Raw genomic sequence first — 24432 nt, forward strand, 5'->3', positions numbered from 1 at the left:
ATGGCCAGACCTTTTTGAAAATTCGCCCGACCACGCACTTAAAAGCCAGGTTTTATGTGCACGGGCCATATAAAATCTACCCATTGTGTACCTGCCTCCTTGGAGCGGCAATGGCTGAGCTAAAGCTAGGTTCTACCATCACCGGAGGGGACTCATGAAGAAGCATGTGCATTCACACACATACTCCGTAAAACTATACTGACTGAGAGCGAAGGGCCCTTTTGGCACCATTGGATGATATGAGCCAGGTCTCATGGCTAATTTATCCTCTTGTATACAGAAAACCCAGTTTACCATAAGCAAACTTGCTTTTCCTTTTGACCTGCAGGCGCATCAGGTTATACTGCTGCTTTTTTTTTCAGTGGTTTGTAAATAAGGATTTTCTGTACTTCGCCCCTGCCTTGCTGGTCTGGTACTGTTTTAACTTCCATCACCTGCTCCATTTGCATAGGTGGAAACAGAATTGTAAACCAGCCGAAGAAGCTTTTCAGAACCAGCTGCTGACAACTCTTTAAACCTACTAAGCTAGTTCTTGTTCTCTTTTGTAGGCATTATGTACCAATGACTGGTTAGAATTTATTTATTTATTTATTTTTTTTAAGGCAGCTGAGGGAAGGGGGATAATTAAGCAGAGGTTTCTCACAGGTGCAGGGTTGTTGTACATTATCTGTACACAAATGCAAACAGATTGGTTTACAGCCATACATGCCCTAGCTTTTAATGTCCTCGATATCTGCTGCTTAGGTGAGAGTTCTTTGATAATCAGCCCTGAAATGTTTTACTGAATTTTACGCCATTGCACTGCTCTAGCAACAAAGACCCAACGTGGCTCAAGGAGAGAACATTTTCTTATGTAATTTTTTTTTATTTTTTATTTATTTATTTTTTTTTTATAGTGGAGGGTGTTGACTCAAGTTCTTCACATTTCAGACATTTAATAAATGAGTTTGCATTCTGGTACTGTGCATGCAGCAAATACCTGGTTTATTGGAGTGGTTGCCATAAAGAGGGCACAAAGCACAAATTATTCCAAATAGGCCCAAGCTGCAAGGAAAGGTTTGTATGTATGGACTGGCTGCTGTCTCATATGCCCAGAGCAGCAGGACTGGCTGCTGTTTCTCAACTGTGCCTGGGCTGGTGGGGCTGCTAGTTCCTGCTTCTTTTGCTTTCTGAGTCACCTTAAATCCAAATGTTATACGAAGGACATGTTCAGTTAGCACTATTGATTATACATTTTATTTAGCATATGCTGCCATTCCTTGGCCATTACATGACAGGTTGTTTTGCCTGTGGGCCCCATCCTTGGTCCCTTTTAGCCTTGTCCTACTAAAAGCTGTTTTGCTCACCTGAAAATACCACTGCTGGATTTCAGGAGATGAGTAAGAACAGGCATAACAGTAGGGTATAAACATAATAGGGTTACATAGAGAGATGGATGTATACATGCAACAGGTTAACAACTCATGGCTGTAACATGTGACAGGCATCAGAAGGTACAGGAGGATTCAAGTACATAATCTAGCACTTCATTCATCTTCACAGAACATAAAGTAGATCTACAGCACAAATGACACTGTTCAAAAGTAGGAAAGAAAACTTTTTAAAAACATACAGCTGCTGTACATCAGAAGTCCTCTTCACTCAAGGCACTATGTTCTATTAAGAGATACCACTTGAGCCCGTCTGGGAGTGGTAAGGCTTTAACTTTGCTATCCACTGGCCATGGCCTGAGCTGCTGCCGGATGTACACCCTGCACAGGTTCTTCAGCGTTGGTGAAGATCGTTCCAGCTGCTTCAAGGAGCGGTGAAGAGCCATCACCTTCTCTGTGTGAAGCCTGCTGCTCACAGGTTTGAGTTCAAAGTTGCTGGGTAATTTGATTCTGGCTGAGTTGGCAACCATGAGCTCCAGGACTGTCTCAGCTTTGTGCAGCAGCTCCTCTGAAGTGTCCAGGTGACTACAGAGCCTGTCAAACACAGAGTGAAAGCCAGACCAGCAGGATGGTCCATGGAGGGAGCAGTCATAAGGGGCTCCAGACTCTAGAAGGAATCGCAGGAGCTGAAAATGGAGGTTAAAGTTCTTGAGACAGGTGTGAGTGAGAGATTCGTGAGAGGGACACTGGCTGGGATCAGCACCATGGGCCATAAGCAGCTGCGTCACCCGCAGGCAGAAACGATTAATCATTCGGGCTTCATCGGCCTCTCCTCCTACAACTTCTCCCAAGAGGAAGATGATACAGGTGAAGACAGTGTCCCCATCTTTAGTTGTGACTTTCACATCTGCTCCTGAAATAAGACAACAAATAAGAGTAAAATGTGAATATGACAAATCAACAGAAGATCTAAGTGAACAACAATTAAATTCAGTAGACACTGTTCAACTAAAAAACTAAGCTTGGCTTTTTAGTGCTTCATGAGGTAAGACTTCCTTCTAAATAGGATTCCTGGCAGTAGCTGGTGAGGTGGTGTTCCTAATGGGAAGCACATTCTGGATCTTACCTCCCTCAAGCAGGAGCCGAATATTGTCAGTGTTGTGGATCTGAACCCCATCACTACTGGCTAAGGCATGCAGCAAGGATGTCTTTCCTGTGAAGAGTAAAGTACAAAAACAGGATCAAAGTCCAGTGCCTTGTAAAAAAAAAAAAAAGTCTTCACACCCTTGTACTTTTCACATTTTGCTGTCTAAAAATACAAATCAAAATATATTAAAGGTAGGCGCTTGTTTCAGTGATCTGCATGTCATCATAAAAGGACAATTATAGAAACATTCCAAAAGTAATAACAATAAATCAAATAGTCTTGATTGCATAGACTTCATACTCTTTGACGTAGCAAACTCACAGTAGCTGTAGTTGAAAAAAATTGCTTTAAGGCCCATAATAAGTTTAATAGAGCCTACCTGTGTTCAGTCACAGTAGCTGAAGTAATTCAAATATTCCTGAATGAAGAAGCCCAACAAAGAGCCCAACAAAGAGCTCCTGAAATAACATTATTCAAAGCAGTGGCATAGCCAGAACTGAGTCTTTGGGTTGGTCTAAGGTTAACAAGAGTGGGCAGAAAGCATATATGACTGAACCCTAGTTGAATTCTTATTGATAAATAATGCCTTAGCATGCATCTCACAGTGGGTTCCTAAGTAGTCTAGAACAGCCCTTTATGCATCATGAGTGAAACCTTTTAGAATAGTTTAATTATTATTTAAAACACTTACCCATATTAAAAATTCCATATTAAAATGTTATATTTATTGCAATTAAAAAAGAATAAGGAAAAAGCAAAGACTACAAAACACCGGATCCAATCAATTATGTCATAAAACAGATATCAATGTATTTTTTTCTAGAATCCTATTTCCAGAAAGAGAGAGATCACCATAACTACAATAAAATAGCAATCATGAGAATGGGTGCAGAGCAAAACTATGACTGTTCACATTACAACCCAACATGGGAAAAAAAAAAAAAAAGCTATATTCAAATTCTGGAGTCACCTCTGCAAAAAAATAAAAAGTTAGCCTAGAACCTTGCCATACCATATGAGAACAGCACTGATTCTCAGGACTCAACAGCAATCTTATGAAAAAGAAGCAATGCAAATACTACACCAGCCCCTAGAACATTAATACACCACCTACTGGGATAACAGAACAAACCAGACTGTTACAAATCCCCATAGCGAAACTACACGCTAGCAGCAATACTGCACCTTGGACACACACAGGCAGAAAACAGACCGACCCTTACCTAATACACAGGCCGCACTGTTAGCCCGGGTTTGGACGCGCGTTTGACGCGCTAGCTTTACCCCTTGTACAGTATGGGGTAATAGCGCGTCAAACGCGCGGCCAACCCCCCCCCCCCCAAAAAAAAATATTAGCACCCGCAACATGCCCTATTAGTTATTCCTACGCGATACAGAAAGTAAAATGTGCAGCCAAGCCGCACATTTTACTTTCAGAATTATCGTCTGACAAAGGCTGGTGTTAATTTCGGCCGGCACCAGGAAAGTGTACAGAAAAGCAGTAAAAACTGCTTTTCTGTGCACCCTCCGACTTAATATCATAGCGATATTAAGTCGGAGGCGCCAAAAGTAAAAAAAAAAAAAAAAAATTAAAAATCTGCCCGTGGGTCGGAAGATGGACGCTCAATTTAGCTGGTGTCCGTTTTCCGAACCCGTGGCTGTCTGTGGGCTTGAGAAACGACGCTGGAAAAATTGTCAAACCTGCTGACAGCCGCCGCTCCTGTCAAAAAGGAGGCGCTAGGGACGCGCTAGTGTCCCTAGCGCCTCTTTTCACCGTGGGCCCTCATTTGCATCTTCTTCCCCCCCCGAATCATGCGCACAGGAGAGTGGGTGTTCTCCCGCGACTTTTACTGAATCGGCCTGACAGAAATAAGAGACTAGAATTTAGAAATAGAAACATGCAAACAAACCTGAAATAGCCTGAGAAACCAGACTGAACAGTGGAAAGTTAAAGAGTAAAATACAATTATAAAAAATGCACATACCCAAAGATGGCAGACACTCTTCTCTGTTTCTTTTTTCTCCTATCTTCTTCCTTTTTCACACACACACACACACACACACACTCTCTCTCTCTCTCTCTCTGACTCCCTTACACACACACACAAGCTCTCACTCACACACCCAGGCTCCCATTCTCTCACACACAAACGCCCAGGCTTCCATTCCCACATACAAAGCCCCAGGCTCCCATTCTCACACGCACGCACCAGGGCTCACCCTCACATGCCTTCCTCCGCCGCTGCAGAGATGGCCTCCGTGGCGGCTTGCTTTAGCAGGTTCTCCCCTTCTTCAGCCACCATGATGAATGAGTTGGTGGTGGCCATTCTTCATGCCTCTTTTGGTATTGGGCAGCCCTGATTGAGAGGGCCACGGCCCACCCAGGCCCACTTATGTCTATGCCACTGATTCAAAGGTTTAGATTAGGGGAAGGCTATCCATTGGGGTGCTGTCAGGTCTATCATTACAAAGTGAAAAAACTTAGCGCCACCAAGACCACTAATGTGATCAGGCCATCACATCAAAGTCAGCAGCCGTGGGTTAAGGAAACTGCTCCAGAAAGTCACTGTGAGGCCCAAGATTACCTTTAAAAGAATTACAGTGGTCTATGGCTGAGACTAGGAAAAATGCTGACTCTTCAACAATGTTAAGATTATTCCACAATATGGGAGGGAAGCCACTGCTAAAGAAAGCCCCATCATGTGCTCCATAACAGGCTATACCGCACACAGATGGGAAAAGGTTTTATGATTGGATGAGATCAAAATGAAACTTTTTGCAATCTGGTGGTATCAAACACAGCACATCAGCATGCTAACACCATCATGAGGCAGCATTGAAGGTAGGGATGCTTAGCAGCAGCAGGGGCGGAGTGGCCTGAGAAGATAGAGGGAAAGATGGATGGTGCAAAGTATGAGCAAATTCTAGAGGAAAACCTGTTGTAGTCTGCTTTAGACTTGGGAGAAGATTTGTCCTGAGAACAAAAGCAAAAGCAGCAATGGAGTGGCTCAGCTAAAAGAAAGCAAACTTCCTTGAGTGGCCCTGTCAAAGCTTAGAGCTGAATCCAATATAAGGCCTGTGGCAAGACAAAGACTGCAGTCCCCAGATGATCCCCAGCCAACTTGCAAGAGCTTGAATTCTGTCATGCGGAAGGAGCAAAAACTGCACCATTCCACCTTGCAAACAGGGGAGACCTTTATGCTAAATGACTCATGGCTGTTACTGCTGCAAAAGGGGCTGCAATCAAGGCTTGTTTCTATTATTCTTACTTTTGGAACATTTCTATTATTTCTTCCTTCACCATGAGAGTGTAGAGTATGTTGTGTAGATCAGTGAAACAAGCTTCTACTTTAATGCATTTTGATTTGTAATTTTAGTCAGGAGAATCTGAAAAACGTACAAGGGTGTGAAGACACTTCCAAGGCACGGTAAACCCACAGTGGTGTCTAGATCACAAGAACCAGGATTTTCTGAAAGTCAGACTCCAGCCCAAGACTCTCAGTCTGGTTCAGAAGAGCGCTATCAAATCGGATTTACACAAGAGAAGCACCACCTGTAAAACTTAAGGGGTGACCCCCAACATGATGTACCCCAAATGTATTTAAAATTATGTTCTCCCCTTTGGGGCCTATAGGACAATATTTTCGTGTTACACATGTAAGGGGCAAAGAACTGACATTTTGAACAGGCCAAGCTGAAGTGCCATAGCAGGTGTACTGGGTTCATCCCTGAATGGAGGATACCACAATTTTATTCCACTCCTCCCACCACGCCAGTCTTTTCTTACAGGGAGGCACTGACCATTTCTGTCAGCGGAGTTGATGTCAGCACCAAGTTCCAGGAGACGCTGCAAACATGGGAGGCGCTCAGGCTCCTCGCTAGCCAGATCCAAGGGACTGCTCTCATGGATCTAAAATGAGGAAACAAATTATCCAGGTTTGTTCTGTCTAATAATTTCACACTTTTAACCCGTAGCCCATGGGTTCCGATTAATGCACCAACACAATGTAAGTCAAGCAACTTCATTTCTCCAGATACAGCCTCGGCAAGACATGTCTCCTCCAAAAGAATAGCAACTATCCATAGCACTACCCCTCCTCACCTCAGGGATAGCTGGTTATGGAAAAGCTCACAGCTACTGCAGTCCCAGCCTCTGCCAACAAGCGGTGCTGTTGGGAATAGTGCAGGAATACTGGCTATGGGAGAATTCACAGCTGTACTATCATAACCAGGAGTATGGAAATGTGTACGTTTGAGAAGAGGGTGCAATATCTTACACAGCTACATTAGCATGGCTGCATTGATAGTTTTATGGCTTGTCTCACCCTGTCCCTGCGATTGATGTCTGCTCCATGCTGCACTAGCAGTGTCACCATGTCGGGCTGGTTTCTAAGGACAGCGATATGCAAAGCAGTATAATAGGTGACTGGATCTGGAAACAAAAATAGTTTTATGACTTAACTGTCATACACAAAAGTAGTAAAACACAGGAAACTTAGTTCCAAAGCAAAAGACTTTTTTACAACTATCTTCCTAAAATGAAATATTGTCCTTGCTTTCCTAGTAAGAATTGTCTGTCATGGGTACCCGAGTTATTAGAATTTTGCTCTGTTACATTTTTTCATAGCCTCCTTGAGGAGTAAATACATCTTGAACCCTCCCCTTGCTCTCTTTTTACTCAGTCTCCGCTACTACACCTGCCATACATGAGCAAAGTCAGTTTAATGCAGTTTTATTTAGCTCAGCACAAGAGCTATAGCATGAAATACCAGTGACAAAGCAGCAAAGAAAAATTTGGTTCCTTACCCACTAATTTTTGTTCCTGTAGTACCACAGATCAGTCCAGACTCCTAGGTTTTGCATCCCTGCCAGCAGATGGGAGACAGAGTTTTTCTGACACTGCTACATAACCTAGTGTGCCACCTGCAGTCCCTCAGTATTGACCTGTACCCAAGCCAAGATAACCATAACCATAATAGCCAATAACAATAATAGCAAATAGTCCTTAACTTTATATGCCCCCAATGAGGAGAAGGAAGGAGAAGTTGCAACATAATGGAAAACTCGTTCTTAAACAAGAAATAAGCACCCAGCCTTGAAGCTTTGACAACTTTACATTATATATAGTTTACAGCATGAGCAGTAGACTCTCCCTTTATTCCCTTCCCTAAAGGGCAGGCCTCTGGCCTGATCTGTGGTACTACAGGAACAAAAATTAGTAGGTAAGGACCAAAATTTTCTTTTCCTGTACTTACCCAGATCAATCCAGATTCCTGGGACGGGCCTAAGCACTCCTAAACTGGATGGGACCAGGAGAGTCCCGCTTTGAGCATACTCTCTCCAAAAGCCATAGAAGCCGGATTCCCAATATCCAATCGATAATGTCTAGTGAAAGTTTGTAGCAACTTCCAAATAGTCACTCTGCAAATCTCTTGCAGAGACACCCGCTGACCCTTGGCCCAAGAGGTCACCTGGGAATGTGTCAAGTGAGCCCTTAACCATTCAGGCACCAGTCGACTCTTAGAGATGATATATGCTGAACCAATTGCCTCCTTAAGCCAAGGCGCGATTGTCATCTTAGATGCTTGACACCCTTTCTTTGGCCCATTCCACAGAACAAAAAGATGATCTGATCTACGAAAATAATTAGCAGCCTTCAGGTACCTCAATAAGGCACGTCTTACGTCCATGAGCCCAAGCTCTCTTGAATAAGGTGTGAAGCAATCCAAATCTTAAAAAGCCAGAAGTTCCACCATCTGGTTAACAAGGAACGTTGAAACCACCTTAAGCAGAAAAAGAGGGCATTTTGCACAGCAACACCACCATCTCCGAAATCTGCAGAAATGGATCCCAACATGAAAAAACATGGGCTCCGAAATCCTCCTGGCAGAATAAATAACCATGAAGAAAACCACCTTAAGAGTCAAATCCTTTAGGGTTGCCCTCGTGAGTGATTAGAACAGAGCCTTGCACAGACCCCTAAGTACTAAATTAAGGTTCCAAGATGAACAAGCCTTCCTCATCATAGGAAGCAAATTTCCCCCCCACCTGGAGAAAACGTAGGACATTCGGATGCGCTGACAGAGAATAACCTTGTACCGTACCTCCGAGACAGCCCAAATCTGTCACTTGGACTTTCAGGGAGTTAAAAAGACAGGCCCCTGACCAAACCCCCTGCAAAAAAGTCAAAATATCTGACACAGTAGCCTGAACTGGTTGCACTTCATTAGCTGTATACTAGGACTTGAAAATCCTCCAAATCCTCACATAAGCCAAGGATGTGGAAGGACACCTGGCCTGCGATAAGGTGGTATTGACTGCTTCGGAATATCCTCTCTGTCTCAACCTTCTCCTCTCAAAAGCCAAGCTGCAAGACAGAAGTGAGCTGCTTGATCCGAATATATAGGGCCCTGTCAAAGAAGATGATTCGACAGATGGCCAAACCTTAGCGGTCTATCTATGGCCATATTTACCAGGTCTGCAAACGCTGGCAGATGTGGCCACTCTGGAACCACCAGAATCACACAGTGCCTGCATACTTTTCTATCCGCCGAATGACCTTGCCTACCAGAGACCAAAGAGGAAATAAATACAGAAGAATGCCTCAAGGCTAAGGCAGAACCACAACATCAATGTCTTCCGCTCCATGTTCCCTCCAACAGCTGTAAAAACAAGACGCCTTGGCATTATGTCTGATTGCCATTAAGTCCATATGAGGATAGCACCATGCCTCATGGATGAGACACATCACCACCTCAGACAGCTCCCAATCCTGGTGTCTAGCTTCCTGCGGCTGAGAAAATTCACCTGCACATTGTCCACCCCGGCAACATGAGAGGCCTCTATCCTTTCCAAGTGCTGTTCCGCCCACAGATCAACTCCTGGGCCTCTTGAGCCACCACTCGATACTTGATACCTCCCTGCCTGTTGATGTATGCCACCGTCGTGGCATTGTCAGAGGACTCTCACTGGAAGACTACGTAAACACGTCAGAAAGGCAAGCAATGCACCGCTCTCATCTCTAGCTGATTGATAGACCATGAAGCCTCGTTCTTCAACCACTGGTTTTGAGCTGATTGACCCCGACACACTGCACCCCAACCAATTCGGAACCTGCTCTAGATAAAAAAATGAAAAAGCTACCAAAAGGCTGTCCTCCCTTCCCCTTGAGAGGGAGAGGGAGGTGGAATGCCTCCAATAACTGATTCCAGTGGAAGAGAAGAGCCCTCTGAAGAGGCCTCGTGCACAAATGCCCAAAGTACCAACTCCAACATGGATGCCATAGATCCTAGGACCTGCAAATAGTCCCAGAACTTGGGAACTGGAAGATCTAACAGGAGCTAAATCTGACCCTGCAGCTACAGCAACCTATCTTCCGTAAGAAAACTCTCCCTGCCGAGGTGTCAAACAGAGATCCCAGTTTCTGAGAGGAAACCAAATGACTCCTTGCTAGGTTCACCACCCAGACTAGAGACTCCAACCATGTTAGCACCGTCTAAACCAACTGCTGACAGATTTCTTGCGAATTAGCTAGTCGTTCAGATAGGGATGCACCAGCACCCCTTCCTGTTGCAAGGTTGCCACCACAACCACCATCACCTTGGTGAAAGTATGCGGAGCCGTGGCCAGACTGAAGGGAAGGGCCCAAAATTGGAAATATTCCCCTAGTAGAGTTCGCCATCACTGCAGTCCTCCAGTGCCACAAACAGGCCAGGTATTCAGAATATCCACAATGAATATGCATGAGATAGAATTGCATACAATGGAGGCAGTGCATGCAAATCTTTCTCATGTATATTCATTGTAGATATCCTGAAAACCTGGCCTGTTTGTGGCACTCAAGGACAGGTGTTTGCCATCACTGCTTGATGGCTATGTGCAGATATGCCTCTGTTAGGTCTGGAGATGCCAAGAACTCTCCTTTGCATACCGCCGCTATAACAGACTTTAAGGTTTCCATGCGGAACACAGGAACCTTGAGAGCCGCATTTACCTTTTTCAGGTACAAAATTGGGTGAAAAGAACACTCCTTTTTTTGGAACCATGAAATAGATGGAATATCTCAGTGTCCTTTGCTCTTCGCAAGGAACTGGAACAATAGCCCCCAGCCTCTTGCTTGGCATGAGTAGCACAAGTGGAAACGTACAGATCATTTATTGAACGTGCAACCGTCCTTTATTACACTTAGGACTCACTGGTCCATGGTAATTTTGACTCACTCCTTGTAAATAGTGCCTACTGCCCTCCGGCTGGAACCGAAGAGTGGGCCATCCTTGTTTCATTGCGAGGACTTTGACACTTCTGCACTGGATCCCGAGTTTTCCCGGGATGGCTTGCATCCAACTCTGAAAGGTCTGTCCCCAGGCTCCTGAAGGACCTTTAGTCCAACAAAATTTTCTGTTATCCCGAAACCTTGATCAAGCAGGAAAAAAATAAATAGTCTGGTCCTTGGCCTATCCTCCGGTAACTTATGGACCTTGTTCTCCCCCAGATGTTTCATCATCTTCTCTAAGCCTTCTCCAAACAGGAGCTTGCCTTTGAATGGGAGAGTCCTGACCAAACATCCGCCGACCAGTTGTGCAACCATAATAGCCTTTTGACAGACACTGCCGACATCATAATCTGGAAAGACATCCGGATCAAGTCATAAAAGTGTCGGCCCCGTACAGAACGGCCGCTTCTAAGCGCTCCGCCTGTTGCACTACAGGCCCTGACACCATTTGTTTCTCCTGCAACTGCTGCATCCAGCGAAGACCAGCTCTTTGCATCAAAATGCAATCCATATGCCTAGGGTGAGACCTCAAAAATCTGCTTCAGGTGAACCTCCAACTTGCAAATCTTACAGAGCGGCAGATCCAGCCACTGGAATAGTGGTCTTCTTAGTGACCACTGACACAGTAGCGTCGACCTTAGGAAGCACCAAAAGCTCCAATGTATCCTCCGGTAACGGCTAAAGATTTGTCATAGTTCTGCCAGTCTTTAAACCAGATTCTGGAGTGTCCCACTCCCAAATTACCACCTTCTTCACCGACTTATGAAAGGGAAAGGCTTTCTCTGGACTGCACAATTCATCCAAGACAGGATCTGCTTCCTGCAGATCAGAGTCATCTTGTGAGACCTTAATTCCCAGTTCCCACCACCTTGGGATCATCCCCACTGGCACCTCATCTGTGTCTAGAACCGTATCATCCACATCTGGCACCTGAGAGTCAGGTTTAGGAGCACCTGGATCAGAGCCATCAGTATCCTCATCCAGATCACCTGTCCTCACAGAGACTTAGCACCTGCTGAGTGCTTATTTTTGGCCCCTATGGAACTCCTGACCAATGGGGCATCCACAGACCAGGCTCAGGATTAGGTATACTCCCCTGCTGCCTTCCTAGCTCAATAAGCTTTATGCATCAGCAAAATAAAATCAGCAGAAAAGGAGTGGGAATCCTCTGAATCCCCATCCAGGTGAAAATCATCCACACCATCTGGATTAACTGAAAAATCCTCCACATTAAAGTCTCCCAGGTCTACCCTGGTGACAGACATCACTGGTGATAAACACAGTGGAGAAACAGCTCCCCCACCCCGAAGCAGAGAGCTTCATGCAGGCAGACAAAATGGCTGCCGTTGCTGTGCTGATCAGGATACCTTCTGTGGCAGACAGATTTCCTCCGCGATTTTGAAGCTAGAGCAGTCGCCGCAGCACCCCCCAAATTGCCTGCCCCTGAAATGCAGCCCGAACAAATGCTTGCATGGTTGAGTGGAACACACAATCCCCCGCAAGCATGGCAAGAAGAGCTGCACGCTATTATCACGTGGCTCAGGCTGCACATTGCAAAATTCAAACACTGCTGGGGAACCGGCCTGCAGAGAGCTTTGCTGCTCAAAACCCTGCCTCCTGCTCGCTCTTGCCAACAAAAGTGACCGCGAGGTACTCTGCTCTTGCCATGAGCTACTTTCTAGCTGCTACTTTTTTTTTTTTAATGCAACTTTACCAGCACAAAAACAAGCCCTAACTAAAAAGTAATAAATGGGATATTTCCCTGCTCCTTAGGGCTGCCAATGCAGGGCTGCCAGCAGGATCCAAGCCTGCATCGTGGGGGGATGAGGGATCTGGACCACCAGATGTCCACCCCGTGGAATTAGGACTGAGCAAACCATAAGGGTCATCAATTCCCTGCTTGTCCATCTCTGACCAGGGAGGATGGCCCCACCCGGACCTAACAATTCCCTGGAAGGATCCACAAATATTACTTTATTTTCTCCTCCAGACTGCAGGTTTCATTCCATCTATCATCTGCTGGAGACAGAGAAATACTACGGGGCTGCAGGTGGCACACTAGGTTATGCAACGGTGTCAGTAAAGCCTTCTCTGTCTCTATCTGCTAGCAGGAATGCAAAACCCAGGAGTCTGGACTGGTCTGGGTACATTCAGGGAACTCATTTGTACTCTGATCCTGGTGCTTGAGAAAACAAGATGCTGGGAGTGGTTGTCATCTTTTCCCTGCATTTCTTCCTCAGGTCTTGAGCTCTACTCACAGCCTGTGTGTAGAAATTATTTTTATCATAAAACCATAAAAAAAAAACCTGTTCTACAGACATGGTTCTGAGTTGTTGGCCCCGGCAGGTACTGGAGACATAAGTGCAATAAGAACACTAGTATATAAATCTCTGGTGATATTCAAACTGACAGCCTAAAAGAACTATACCAGGAAAGTCAATCAAACCCTAACAGTATCTGCGACTTACATCTACACAAGCACAGCTGTGCTTTGGGCCAAAATGATGCCTTAACTAACCATACAGCAGACAGAAATTTTGGCTAGCAGAATCCCTGCAGCTGCATTTTCACCAGCATGAATAAAATGAGGGGTGCAGAGCTTGGTGCTCAGGTGAAGAAAAAAATCAAGCAGCTAATAGGAGCTGGAGCTAATCCATCAGGCACTACAGAAGGGAAGCATGGTAGGAAGACTACAACCATAGAGAGAAATCACAGGAGAGTGGAAGAGATCATGGTAGAACAGGCACTGCAGTATATCACTCTGGTCATCTATAGCCTACATCTGGAACCCATGTGCTTTCATATTGTACAATAACAATTTTGGATTATGTCAATAAAAGGTGCCAAAGCCATATCAGTCCAGTGCCTCAGCAGCACTGCTGTGTACTGTCATGGCTTTGATTCCCATTTCACAGCTCCCAGCTATTGCATGACAACACCTTGGGGGTCCATTTTCAAAGGTTTCAGATACATAACTTAGTACCTGATTCACTAAGGGGTTTTCCCATAGACACAAAATGGGAGAAAGGCCTTAATGAATCTGGCTCTTAGATAGGCACCAAAATAGGCCTCTTAACTAGGGCCAAGCACCTTAATTTAAGTGGCTAAAATGTGGGTGACTACAGGGGCAGAGTTAGGACAGGGAAAAAAAACAAAAGGTGCCTAGCACTGATTTTAGTACTAGGCACCTAAATCTAGACAAAAATGAATAGCAGGCCTAAATTTAGGACATTTTCTGCCAAAAATGTAGGAACCTGCATTCAGCTGAAAATATTCTTTAAATTTAGGCTATGTGAAGCATTGAATTTTTGAAAATTGACCCACTAGTATCAGAGTAAAGGGGAGGAAGGTGGATGGGGCTGATAGCTGGGGGCCATACAGAGTCAGATTAAGGGGAAAGATTGCTAGGGTACCAGTTAAGCCCAAGGCACTCTTAACAACCAGACTCGTGCATACCGACAAGGTTCCCGAAGGAGCCATGGTCTGTGGCCTCAAGCCAAGGATTCTTCTTGTAATGACTGGGCTAGATGGGAAAGAGATTAATAGGCAACATTCCCCCCCGTTCCAAATGAGCTGGAAGCCAAAGGAATAGAAGAAAACTGCTAAATCGAGGGGGGGGGGGGGGGGGGGGGAGGAGAAACACATCCTGCAAACATTTCTGTTTTCTCCAGGACTAACATCGTTGCCATATATTTCCACTAACATATATGAAACATATCATTGGTTGTGCAAGGAAGTGATGAAGAGCTAGTATTGCACATGCACATCTAATAGAGCTAATCCTGAAGCAAGTCTCACTATAATACAGAAGGCAGCTTAGCAGCATGCGGGTACCTTCAAAGCTGAGATCGGCTCCATATTGCAGCAAGGTTTCTGCCACCTCACACAGCCCAAGCTCAGCCACCTTCAGCAGAGAATAGCTCACTCCCTCCTGGTAGAAGAGAGCCTGGGCCTCCCGCTCCAGCACTTGTGTCAAGAGCCTGGTGCTGTCCTCAGAAGTGTGGCTAGAACTAATATAGAATAATCATAGATTAATTAAATGAGCCCATGATAAGCACAGTCAGTGGTGTTATTTCTTAGATTTCTTGGCTTTATCACAGCACACGGTACAGAGTAAGCTGTGGCTGGATACAGACCATAAATGAGTGAGGTATATTTTTCCATCCCTTGATGGCATAAGCAGCCAAAATATTAACCAGCAAAAAGATCTGTGACTCTGAGCGATGTTTGAGAGAGCAGCTCCCCTACATATGAAACAATGGCAGAAGGAAGAACATGTCAGTAAAAAGTGCCCAATTTCCACTGTGTGTAGGCATTCGGCTGCAATCTACTACTGGTATAGCTCCTGAGAGAGAGAGGGAGCTCTATCTACATGGTTGGGTCCAATACAAAGCATGGTTTCTGATAAAGGTTCAGAAAACCCCAGAAATAATCAATATACACTGCCTCCCATGGCTGGCACTCTGCCATTTCATAACTTCAGCCTATTCCCTGATCCTTCTCATTCTTGGACATGTTTCAAATGGGAAAGAGAACTAGGGCCAAGCTCACTCAAGTTCTTCTAAAGGATATGATTTTTTTTTCATACATGCTGAACAACTGCTTTAGGAGCCTTTCCCAGTTTTCTTGGAGCTGGTGTTCGGTATCAGGGGAAAACAACAAACAGGTTATATATGTGGCTTCAGTAACTGTTTACCTAAGGACAGCTCCAAGCATGTTACAATAGGGCAATAACAAGAGAGAAGAGGGGGTGCTGTGATCCCCTAACCAGCCAGGCCTGGCAATGGTCAAGTACTCACTAACAGGCCGATACAGTACAGAGCGCACTGTTAACCCGCGATTGGACGCGCGTTTTCAACGCGCTAGCTTTACCCCTTATTCAGTAAGGGGTAATAGCGAGTCGAAAACGCGCGTCCAACACCCCCCCCCCCCCCCCCCCCCGAACCTAATAGCGCCCGCAACATGCAAATGCATGTTGATGCCCCTATTAGGTATTCCCCCACGATTCAGAAAACAAAATGTGCAGCCAAGCCGTACATTTTACTTTCAGAAATTAGCACCTACCCAAAAGGTAGGCGTTAATTTCTCCAGGCACCGGGAAAGTGCACAGAAAAGCAGTAAAAACTGCTTTTCTATGCACCCTCCAACTTAATATCATGGCGATATTAAGTCGGAGGTCCCGAAAGTTAAAAAAAGTTAAAAAAAAAATTGAAAGCGGCTCGCGGGTTGAAAACCAGATGCTCAATTTTGCTGGCCTCCGGTTTCCGAACCCGTGGCTGTCAGCGGGTTTGAGAACCGACACCGGCAAAATTGAGCGTCAGCTGTCAAACCCACTGACAGCCGCCGCTCCTGTCCAAAAAGAGGCGCTAGGGATGCGCTAGTGTCCCTAGCGTCTCTTTTTGCCGTAGGCCCTCATTTGAATACAGAATCGCGCGTGCCGGGAGAGCGGACTTTCACCCGCTCTCCCGCGACTTTTACTGTATCGGCCCGTAAATAAGCAATTTCATTATTTCCACATCTCAAAGGAAAACCGTAGGGCTTGAGTTGCAAAAGCATTTACACACTTAAAAATCTGTTTTACATATGTAAATGTACTTTACCCATGAAAGGGGCTTTTGAAAATTGCTACAATATATGCCATTGAATTGTCCTTAGGATTTACTCGCTTAAGTGCACTTTACAGGGTAAATGGCTTTTGAAAGTTGCTATGAAACAGTTACATTTACACATGTAAATCCTTTTGAAAATTACCCCCTAAATGTTTCTACACAGTGATAAACCTAATCTTAGGAGCTTTCACTCAATTTGCAGAATACTGTCAAAGGGCTAGAAGCCGTGAGACGGTGCACATGAAATATAAGCACCAAACAGCCTTCAAGACCTCCCAGAGCGTGTTCAGCCTCCTCCTTTCTCTGTTCTGGTTAGGGGTACCACCTCACCCCGGCCAATGGCACTGCAAGATCCAGTCCCGGTTTTAACCCACTGCATGCCTGAATTTGTAGTTTTGATTTTCTTAGAAAATTTAAATGGAAAGAAAAAAATCAAGCTTTACAAACCCATGAATACAATGGCGTAAAATCAGGACTGGGAAAGGTGGGGCTGGCATATAGCTGGTGTCCTTTCTTACCTGTCCAGAGCCTCCACCCTGTCCTGCCTCTCAGGGTCATGGATCCCTACCGAGCCCAGGATCTCATCCACTAGAGGCTGGTATTCAAAAATTATTCTCCGGAAACCGTGTAGGAAGGGCATGGTGCGTCCGACCCCACAGCAAGCCACACTATATAACACTATAGCCCGTGGCAGAACCGGGCCTGAGTCTCTCACACTTCCACTACAAGGTCCGACATGCACTTGCGGAGGCAAGGCCTTGATCTACCGGAAGCGGAAGTGTGAGCGGAGCTTCGCGGTTCTCTATGGTACGGAGGATGGAGCACGTCCCCTTTCATGGGGCCCGAATAAGCAGAGACGGAAGGATGACAGGAGGACCGGAAATTGTCATTGTAAGAGGCGGAGTGAGAGCGGTCATTACAGGAGTTGAAGGGGTGGGAAGACGACCCACAGCTGTTATTGAAGACGGGGTGGGATGAAAGCGAACATTTCAGGGGGCAGGGAGAGGACTGGAAGCTGTCATTGAAGGGGCGGGGTGAGAGTGATCCTCACACGGACTGAGGAGTTGGTGGGGAGCGGATGGGAAGTTGTCATTGCAGGACGTGGAGTTAAGAATAGTCATTGGAGGGGTGCAGGGGTGGCGGCATGGGATTGCTGGGGGTGTGACAGGCGAAAGTAACCGGTGTCTAGGGTGGGAGGAGTTCGCTTTGTCTTCGATCACTGCCTAACCTGGGAGCGGGCTCGATGCATGTGTGCTGGGATGTGAATGGTGGTTCATGTTGCTGGGGTTGAGTGAACTGGAAGCTCAGAGAAGTAGGAGAATAAGAGGAAACTAAAAAAAAAAAAAAAAAAAAAAAGTGGTGATTTGGGGCTAGAAAGGTTAGAGAGCTGGTAAGCATCCTGGTCCTGGAGGAGACGGGCTAATATCAGCTTAGAATGTACCCCTGACTTTGCAGGTGTGATAGCAAAGGGAGAGAAGGAAATGTAAAGATAGACTCGGTGGCCAAGCGGTAAAACACCGCAGGTGCCCTCGTGGGAATAAACCACCGGACTAATAGCTATTTGTTTATTTCGATTTTCAACCACCGGATCATTAAAATAATTCTCCCGGCTGGGTACAGCGAAGGCAAAGTATCACAAAATCATGCACAGTTTAAAACATGACTGCAGTCTGAAAATAAAGCAAATACAAAACGAGCAGAAAAAGTCTTGGCCACTGACTAAAAATCATTACTGTTGCAGAGAACCCCATAGTAACCTGATTAATGACAGTCTTGACCTATACTGTATTATTGCCACTCCCCAACAGAATACATAACTATTGACCCAACCGTTAGTGTAAATACAGTGTTATCAGAATAGCTAAAAAGTCAGACTTTTACAATTTAGGAAAGACTAACAGTCAGTGTTTCTAAGGGCAACTGATTCTAGAAGTTTGGAGCAGCACACCTAAAAGCCATTTCACAGTTTCAGAGAGGAAGTGATCTGAAAGGCAGCAAAAGCAAGTGACTGGAAGCTTAAAAATGGACTTGGGGTTGGATTTTCACCCAACTCTGAGGTTGGATGGGCTAGAACCAGGCTGTGAGCCAAGTCAGCTCACCCGCCCTGGTGGAACCTGCTAGTAGTTTTTTATTCCTTGTAAAAGTGATTTGGAAAGAGGGACTCTGTTCTTTGCTCTCATCTCTAAGAGTTGCTGAGAAAACTTCCTATTTTTTTAACCACTTGCTTTAAAATTCAAAGCACCTATTTTTAGAAACTTGACCTCCGATCTTTGCTCTGATTTAAAAAGTACTTAGTTTCATATTCTACATCTGGCTCTAATTAAGGCCCCCATCTCTTGGCTTCAGGTTTCAGTTATTGCTTTGTATTTAACCCAGCCCCCTTGCTGCTTTCCATCCTTGCACATACACACAAAAGTATACCCCCTCTCTTCCTTTTCTAGTCCTGCAGCTGCCTTACTCAGTCCATGGTTTGCTGTCTCTCAGGCACCATTTAGGAGATATGTTTCTGGTAATCTGTACTCCTTTTATTGCTGTCTACTGTTTGTATTTACATCTGCCACCACACTGAAGAGTAAATAATTTGACATTTAATTTAAAAACCAAAAAAAAGACAAGCCAGAAATGTAGGAGTTCCACCAATTTTTTTTTTTACCAAAAGGGGGCAGATCTAAAACCCCATTCAGGAGGAAAGGATTCCAGTAAGCTTCCAGATTTCCATTCACCTTATGGTTCTCCTGTGACTGGAGAAGAGATTGTTTGTTATGACCCTCTGGAGAGAAAAACAGAAAAGGAAGGGGAGTTAAAAAAAAAACAAAAACCTAAACAGGATTCAGATAGGGTTAACTAGAGCTACTTCCCTGTACCCACCATTGCAAGCACAGCTCAGAGTCCTCTCTGAGAGCCCTGAGGTGAAGGGGAATTTCTTTTTTTAGATAAATTCGGCAATGTGGCATTCTATTTATATAGGACTGACCCTGCACAGAACTTCAGAAAGTAAACAAGGATACAGAAACTGATCACTATAAGTTCTGTGATACAAGTGATGAGAAGAGGAATCCTACTTCAAAAAGAAAGTGAAACGATAAAATGCTCTTTATTCCAGTAGCATCCATGAAGCAGTAAATTAATGATTATTCTCCTGTCTCTGAATTTAATTATTTGCTGTCCATACATTTTTGTGCATCAAAACTTATTAGTGAAAATAGCTTAATTAAGTAACGCCCCCTTGACAGCTTACCTCACAAGGAGACCAATGCAATATAAATGTGCTGAAAACAGGCACTCATATTTACTCCTGGGGGAAATCTGTGCAAAAAAATGTAAAATTCTGCACACAAAAACTTAAAATTCTGCAAACTTTATATTAGTCAAAATAACACAATTTACATGACAGTCTTTAAGTAATTACATTTTAAATTAATACAGAAAAAAAGTTATTACTTAAAGATGCAGAATTTTAAATATTTTGAGCAGAATTTCCCTAGAAATTCACTGTAAATGTCTCTTCCACTCACTCTCCCTACTCCCCTGGCCAATTTGCCCTCTCAGGCCCCAACTCCTCCACCTGCCAGTATCTCTCCCCTCCACCTCTAGGCTCAACCCCTTCCACTCTATTGCCAGTCCCAGAGTTTGACCCCGTTCTCAGTACTGCCCCTCACACAGGCTCCCTCTGTCCTTCCCTCTCTCTAGTACATATACACACACCCTCATATAGGCTCCCTCACTCTCACACACACACACACACACACACACACACACATCCCCTCATACAGGGCCCTCTCTCTTGCATATACACCCACACAAGCTCCCTTTCTCTCTCTCACACATACATCCTCACACAGGCTACCTCTGTCTCTCTCTCATGCACTCCTTCACCAGGCTCTGTCTCACACATACACAATCCCTTCACACAGGCTGGCACCCTCACATACACACAATCCTTTTTTTCATACACCCGAGCTCCCAATCTCGCACACACATTACACATACACATTCCTTCACAATCTCCTCATATAGGCTCCCTCTCTCTGAAACCCACACTCAAGCATCCCCCCCACCTCTCTCACCTCCCATGCTCTCTCTCATGCCCTCTTGCTCTCTCTCACCCTTTCCTCACCCCTCCTCTCATATAGGCTCCCTCTCTCTGAAACCCACACTCAAGCATACCCCCTTACCTCCCATGCTCTCTCTCACGCCCTCCTGCTCCCCTCCCCTCATATAGGCTCCCTCTCTCTTAAATCCACACTCAAGCATCCCCCCCCCCCCCCCCGCTCTCTTACCTTTCATGCTCTCTCTCTTATACCCATTCTCTCTCACTGGGACCTTTATCTTCACCGTGAGCGGAGCTCACTCCATTTACGGCACATGGGGGCCTTCCATCTTTTCTGCGAACGGCGCACTGGGGCCTTTATCTTCACCGTGAACGGAGCGCAACCCGCAGCACACGCAGGCCTTCGTCTTTGCGCGCTCCGTTTGCGGCATGTCAAGGTTTCCTTTGCTATTTTCTGCGCAGAAAATGGCAATTCTGTGCAGGGGGGAATTCTGCGCAAATTCTGCGCTCCGCAGTAGCGCAGAATTCCCCCAGGACTACATATTGAGCGCCCGTTTTCCTAACACACACCCATCCACCTCTCCTGGGCACGGGATGCAAAATGCTAATGAACTGCCGCGTTAACAAGGACGCGCTAGGGGAAATTATGCGTCCCTAGCCTGTCCTTGGCATCGTGCGCCCAGGAGATGTGGCTGTGTGAGGATTAGGAAAATGGATGCTCAAAATATGAGCATCCATTTTATCCCGCAGCAGCTAATTGACAGCATAATATACACGCAGAATATTCACAGCCTGGGGTGAGTATATTGTGCATGTATATTGTTGCACAGCAATTTTTATTTTTTCAGGCAAGCATTTTTATTTTTGCATGCTGCTGCTTTCTGCGGTTCCTCCTACTTAGTATTGCCATGATACTAAGTAGGAGGAACCACAGAAAGCACAATTTTTTTGTATTTTCGTTCAGCCCAATACACACTGTAAGGCAGAGCTTTCCAAACTGTGTGTCGGGACACGTTAGTGTGTCGCCTGCAGTGTGCAGGTGTGTCGCGCAAGCCCGGTCAACTCTGATGCGAGTTTGGGCTTTTTTTTTTCTAGAGATTCACTTTTTTTTTTCAGTTTATGGGTTGCTTATTATTGGGTGATTTTTGCTGTCAATCGCATTTTTTTGGGGGGCTTGGTGGGTGGAACGAGCCCAGCCATCCTTGCATTGGCTGCTGCTGCCGATGAGGCCTGGCCATGAGGAGTACTGACTGCAAGCAGCAGTGTCTGGTGATCATGGAAGGGAGTGAAGCACTTAACTGGCAACAATCAAAAAGACGAGGTACATGAGTGGGGGGCCAGACATGTGCTGGGGGGGAGAGAGATGAGTGAGTGGGGGGCATACGTGCTGGGGGGACAGACATGTGCTTGAGGGGGAGAGATATGAGTGTGTGGGGGCCAGACATGTGCTGGGGGGAGGAGAGAGATGAGTGTGTGGGGGACAGACAATTTGTTTTATTATTGTTTCTCATAAATTATAACAATATCATGAATCTTGGAATATATATTTTTAATATAAATTTAAGGTTTTCATGAGATAGGTTGTGTCGTGAAACATTTTATTTATGTATATATTTAAGGAAACATACATAAATTGTCGAAATATGTTTCGTTCGTTTAAACCTTTAACCTCTGGTTTACTAGTAGACTGAATTACCGTGTCGTGAAATTATGTTTGTCTAAAAAGTGTGTCACCAACATGAAAAGTTTGGAAAGCTCTGCTGTAAGGTTTAACGCCAGCTCCTGAGCAGGCATTAAATTTGTGGCATTAACAAGGGTGCGTTCAGCAGCGGGGATTTTCTGCATCGCGGGGTTGTAGCTAATATCCTCATCTACATGGAATTTACATGTGATGAGCGCTATTATGTACGCACTTGTTTGGACGTACTATTCCCCATGTTGCATCAGACATTAGTCCAACCGCACATTAAGCAATGCACTGGCCTGAATGCATGATATTGTATCGGCCTCAAAGGGCGTTTCTGGGTCCAGGACCAACCTGTCAGGAGCCCCCTAGTGTACAGTCCGTCCACCCCAGGAAAACAAATGGGACTGGGAACAAGGAGGACCCTATTCCACTTCCTGGTCTACACTCTCCTGGGAGACCTGACTCCACCACTGGATCTGTCACAGTCAATAGGCTCTTTTTCCTTGGTAGGAGAGTTTTCCTTTGCTTGGATTTCCAGCTCTATTAGGCTGATAGCTTATTCATCACCCAGTGATTGAAGCCCTCACCCATTTCAGCTTTTAGCGATTCTAGCTCAGCTAAGCTCATGGCCAATCATTAACTGCTAGCTAGCCTAGAAGGACCACTTCTCTCAACCAAAAGGTCAAGACCCAGGCAGGATTTACAGAAAGAGACCATGAACAAGTCCTATCCTACCCTGCCCTTCCTATTTTGTCCTGTTGTCTGAGAACTAGGTCCCCCAAGGCTTCTGATTCCCATTATTTGTCAGGGTGAGATTTTGTCATCTTTTGTTTTTAAAATGTTTCACTGCAAGTTACTTGCAGTGGTCAAGGGGGCTCTGACATGCAAATCTCCTACCTGAGTCTCTAAATCATCTATACAGTGGTCATTTAGGCACTTTCACATTAAGGGGTCTGGCAACCTGTTCAATCTCACTTTGGCTTTCCTGGGCTGGCGGCTCATGTTACATAGATGCACTGTCCTCTTTTCTTCTGCTGCAGTTCACTTAAATGGTAGCATGGTCTTTACCTGGGGGGGGGGGGGGGGGAGAGTTTCTTTCCCATACTTAAATCTCTTGTTGTCCTCAAAAACACATCACTCTATTGCATGCATCTCCCCTTTAGACCATGCACCTTCCCTTTAAACCAAAATTTCAAGGTATTCCTTCATTATTTTTGAGTAATAGGCAGTCACCTGTTAATGTGCTACTGTCAGGGGGACATTCACTGGGTTTCCAGGGCTATCATAAGTGAACCTTATTGTGGGCCTTGCCTGACCTTCAGGGCTCTCGGGGTGGCAGTGGAACCAATTCCAAAGCCTCTGTAGTTTCTGATTCTCTCTCAGGGTGGATCTCATCTGTGGCACCTCATTCCCAGAGGGACCATCCCTTCTTGCCATCTGTATCACCCTCAGTCCTAACATTACTCTGGGAGATATCTTGGATTTCTCTCTCCTGGGTTTCCAACCCCAGGAACTGTCTTACTAAGTCTCCATCATGTGCCTGTTGGTTTTGGGTTTCTCCGGTATGGCTCCCAGGTGAACCTCATATTTCCCCCACCTAACTCTCCTTCTGAATCCTCACTATCATAAGCGCTATGTCTCTCTTCCAGTGGATACTCGGGGGTCCCTACCAGTTTTCAATGGGGATTATTGTCAAACTCCCAATGAGGTTGGGTCTCAGTTCTTACTGTTCCCCTCCTTCTTGATTGAGTTTAAGGGAGTTCAGCTATAGCTTGGGGTTCCTCTGGGGGAAATGCTAACTGTCCAGGGAGCAGGAGATGGTTTCTGTGTACCGTTTTTCTACTCCTTTATCCCATTCTGGTCTTATCCGGTAAACAAGCAGTTTGTTCAGTTTTTTCCTAAACAACATAAGGGGTAGATCTCCACCTATTAGCAATTTTGTGTCTCCCAGCCAGCCCCCAGTTCTCTAAGAGCGCTCTGTCCCCTGCTGACAAATCATTCTGCCTCACCTTCTGGTCATATCGGTGTTTGTTTCTCTGGCTCAGTTTGTAGGCAGACTGCGTAGCCAACCTATAGGCTGCCCCAACTGTTATTTTAGCCTCTTTACATAGCTTTGAAAAGTCTTAGGCAATGACCCATCTTCTGCAACCCCAAAACACAGATCAGTGGGCAACCGGGCCTTTCCTCAGAACATCAGAAAATAGGGTGAAAACCCTATAACATCATTATATGTGCAGCTGTAATAACTTGCATACAGGTTCCAGTTCCTCTGGCTTCAATGTCCCCGACATGTTTA

At 45.3% G+C, this 24432-nt stretch overlaps 1 protein-coding gene across 1 annotated transcript; it reads right to left on the reverse strand.

The window, feature by feature from the left end:
- Nucleotides 1–558: 558 nt before the first annotated feature.
- On the reverse strand, nt 559–17301 carry ASB6 (ankyrin repeat and SOCS box containing 6). Its single transcript, XM_029613073.1, has 6 exons — nt 16917–17301; nt 14624–14799; nt 6843–6949; nt 6319–6427; nt 2497–2583; nt 559–2283 (listed from the first exon to the last, which is right to left on the reverse strand). The coding sequence occupies exons 1-6, from the start codon at nt 17036–17038 to the stop codon at nt 1625–1627; spliced, it is 1260 nt and encodes a 419-aa protein (XP_029468933.1). The 5' UTR covers nt 17039–17301; the 3' UTR covers nt 559–1624.
- Nucleotides 17302–24432: the final 7131 nt, after the last annotated feature.

The sequence above is a fragment of the Rhinatrema bivittatum genome, chromosome 8 (assembly GCF_901001135.1).
Source record: "Rhinatrema bivittatum chromosome 8, aRhiBiv1.1, whole genome shotgun sequence".
NCBI lineage: Eukaryota > Metazoa > Chordata > Amphibia > Gymnophiona > Rhinatrematidae > Rhinatrema > Rhinatrema bivittatum.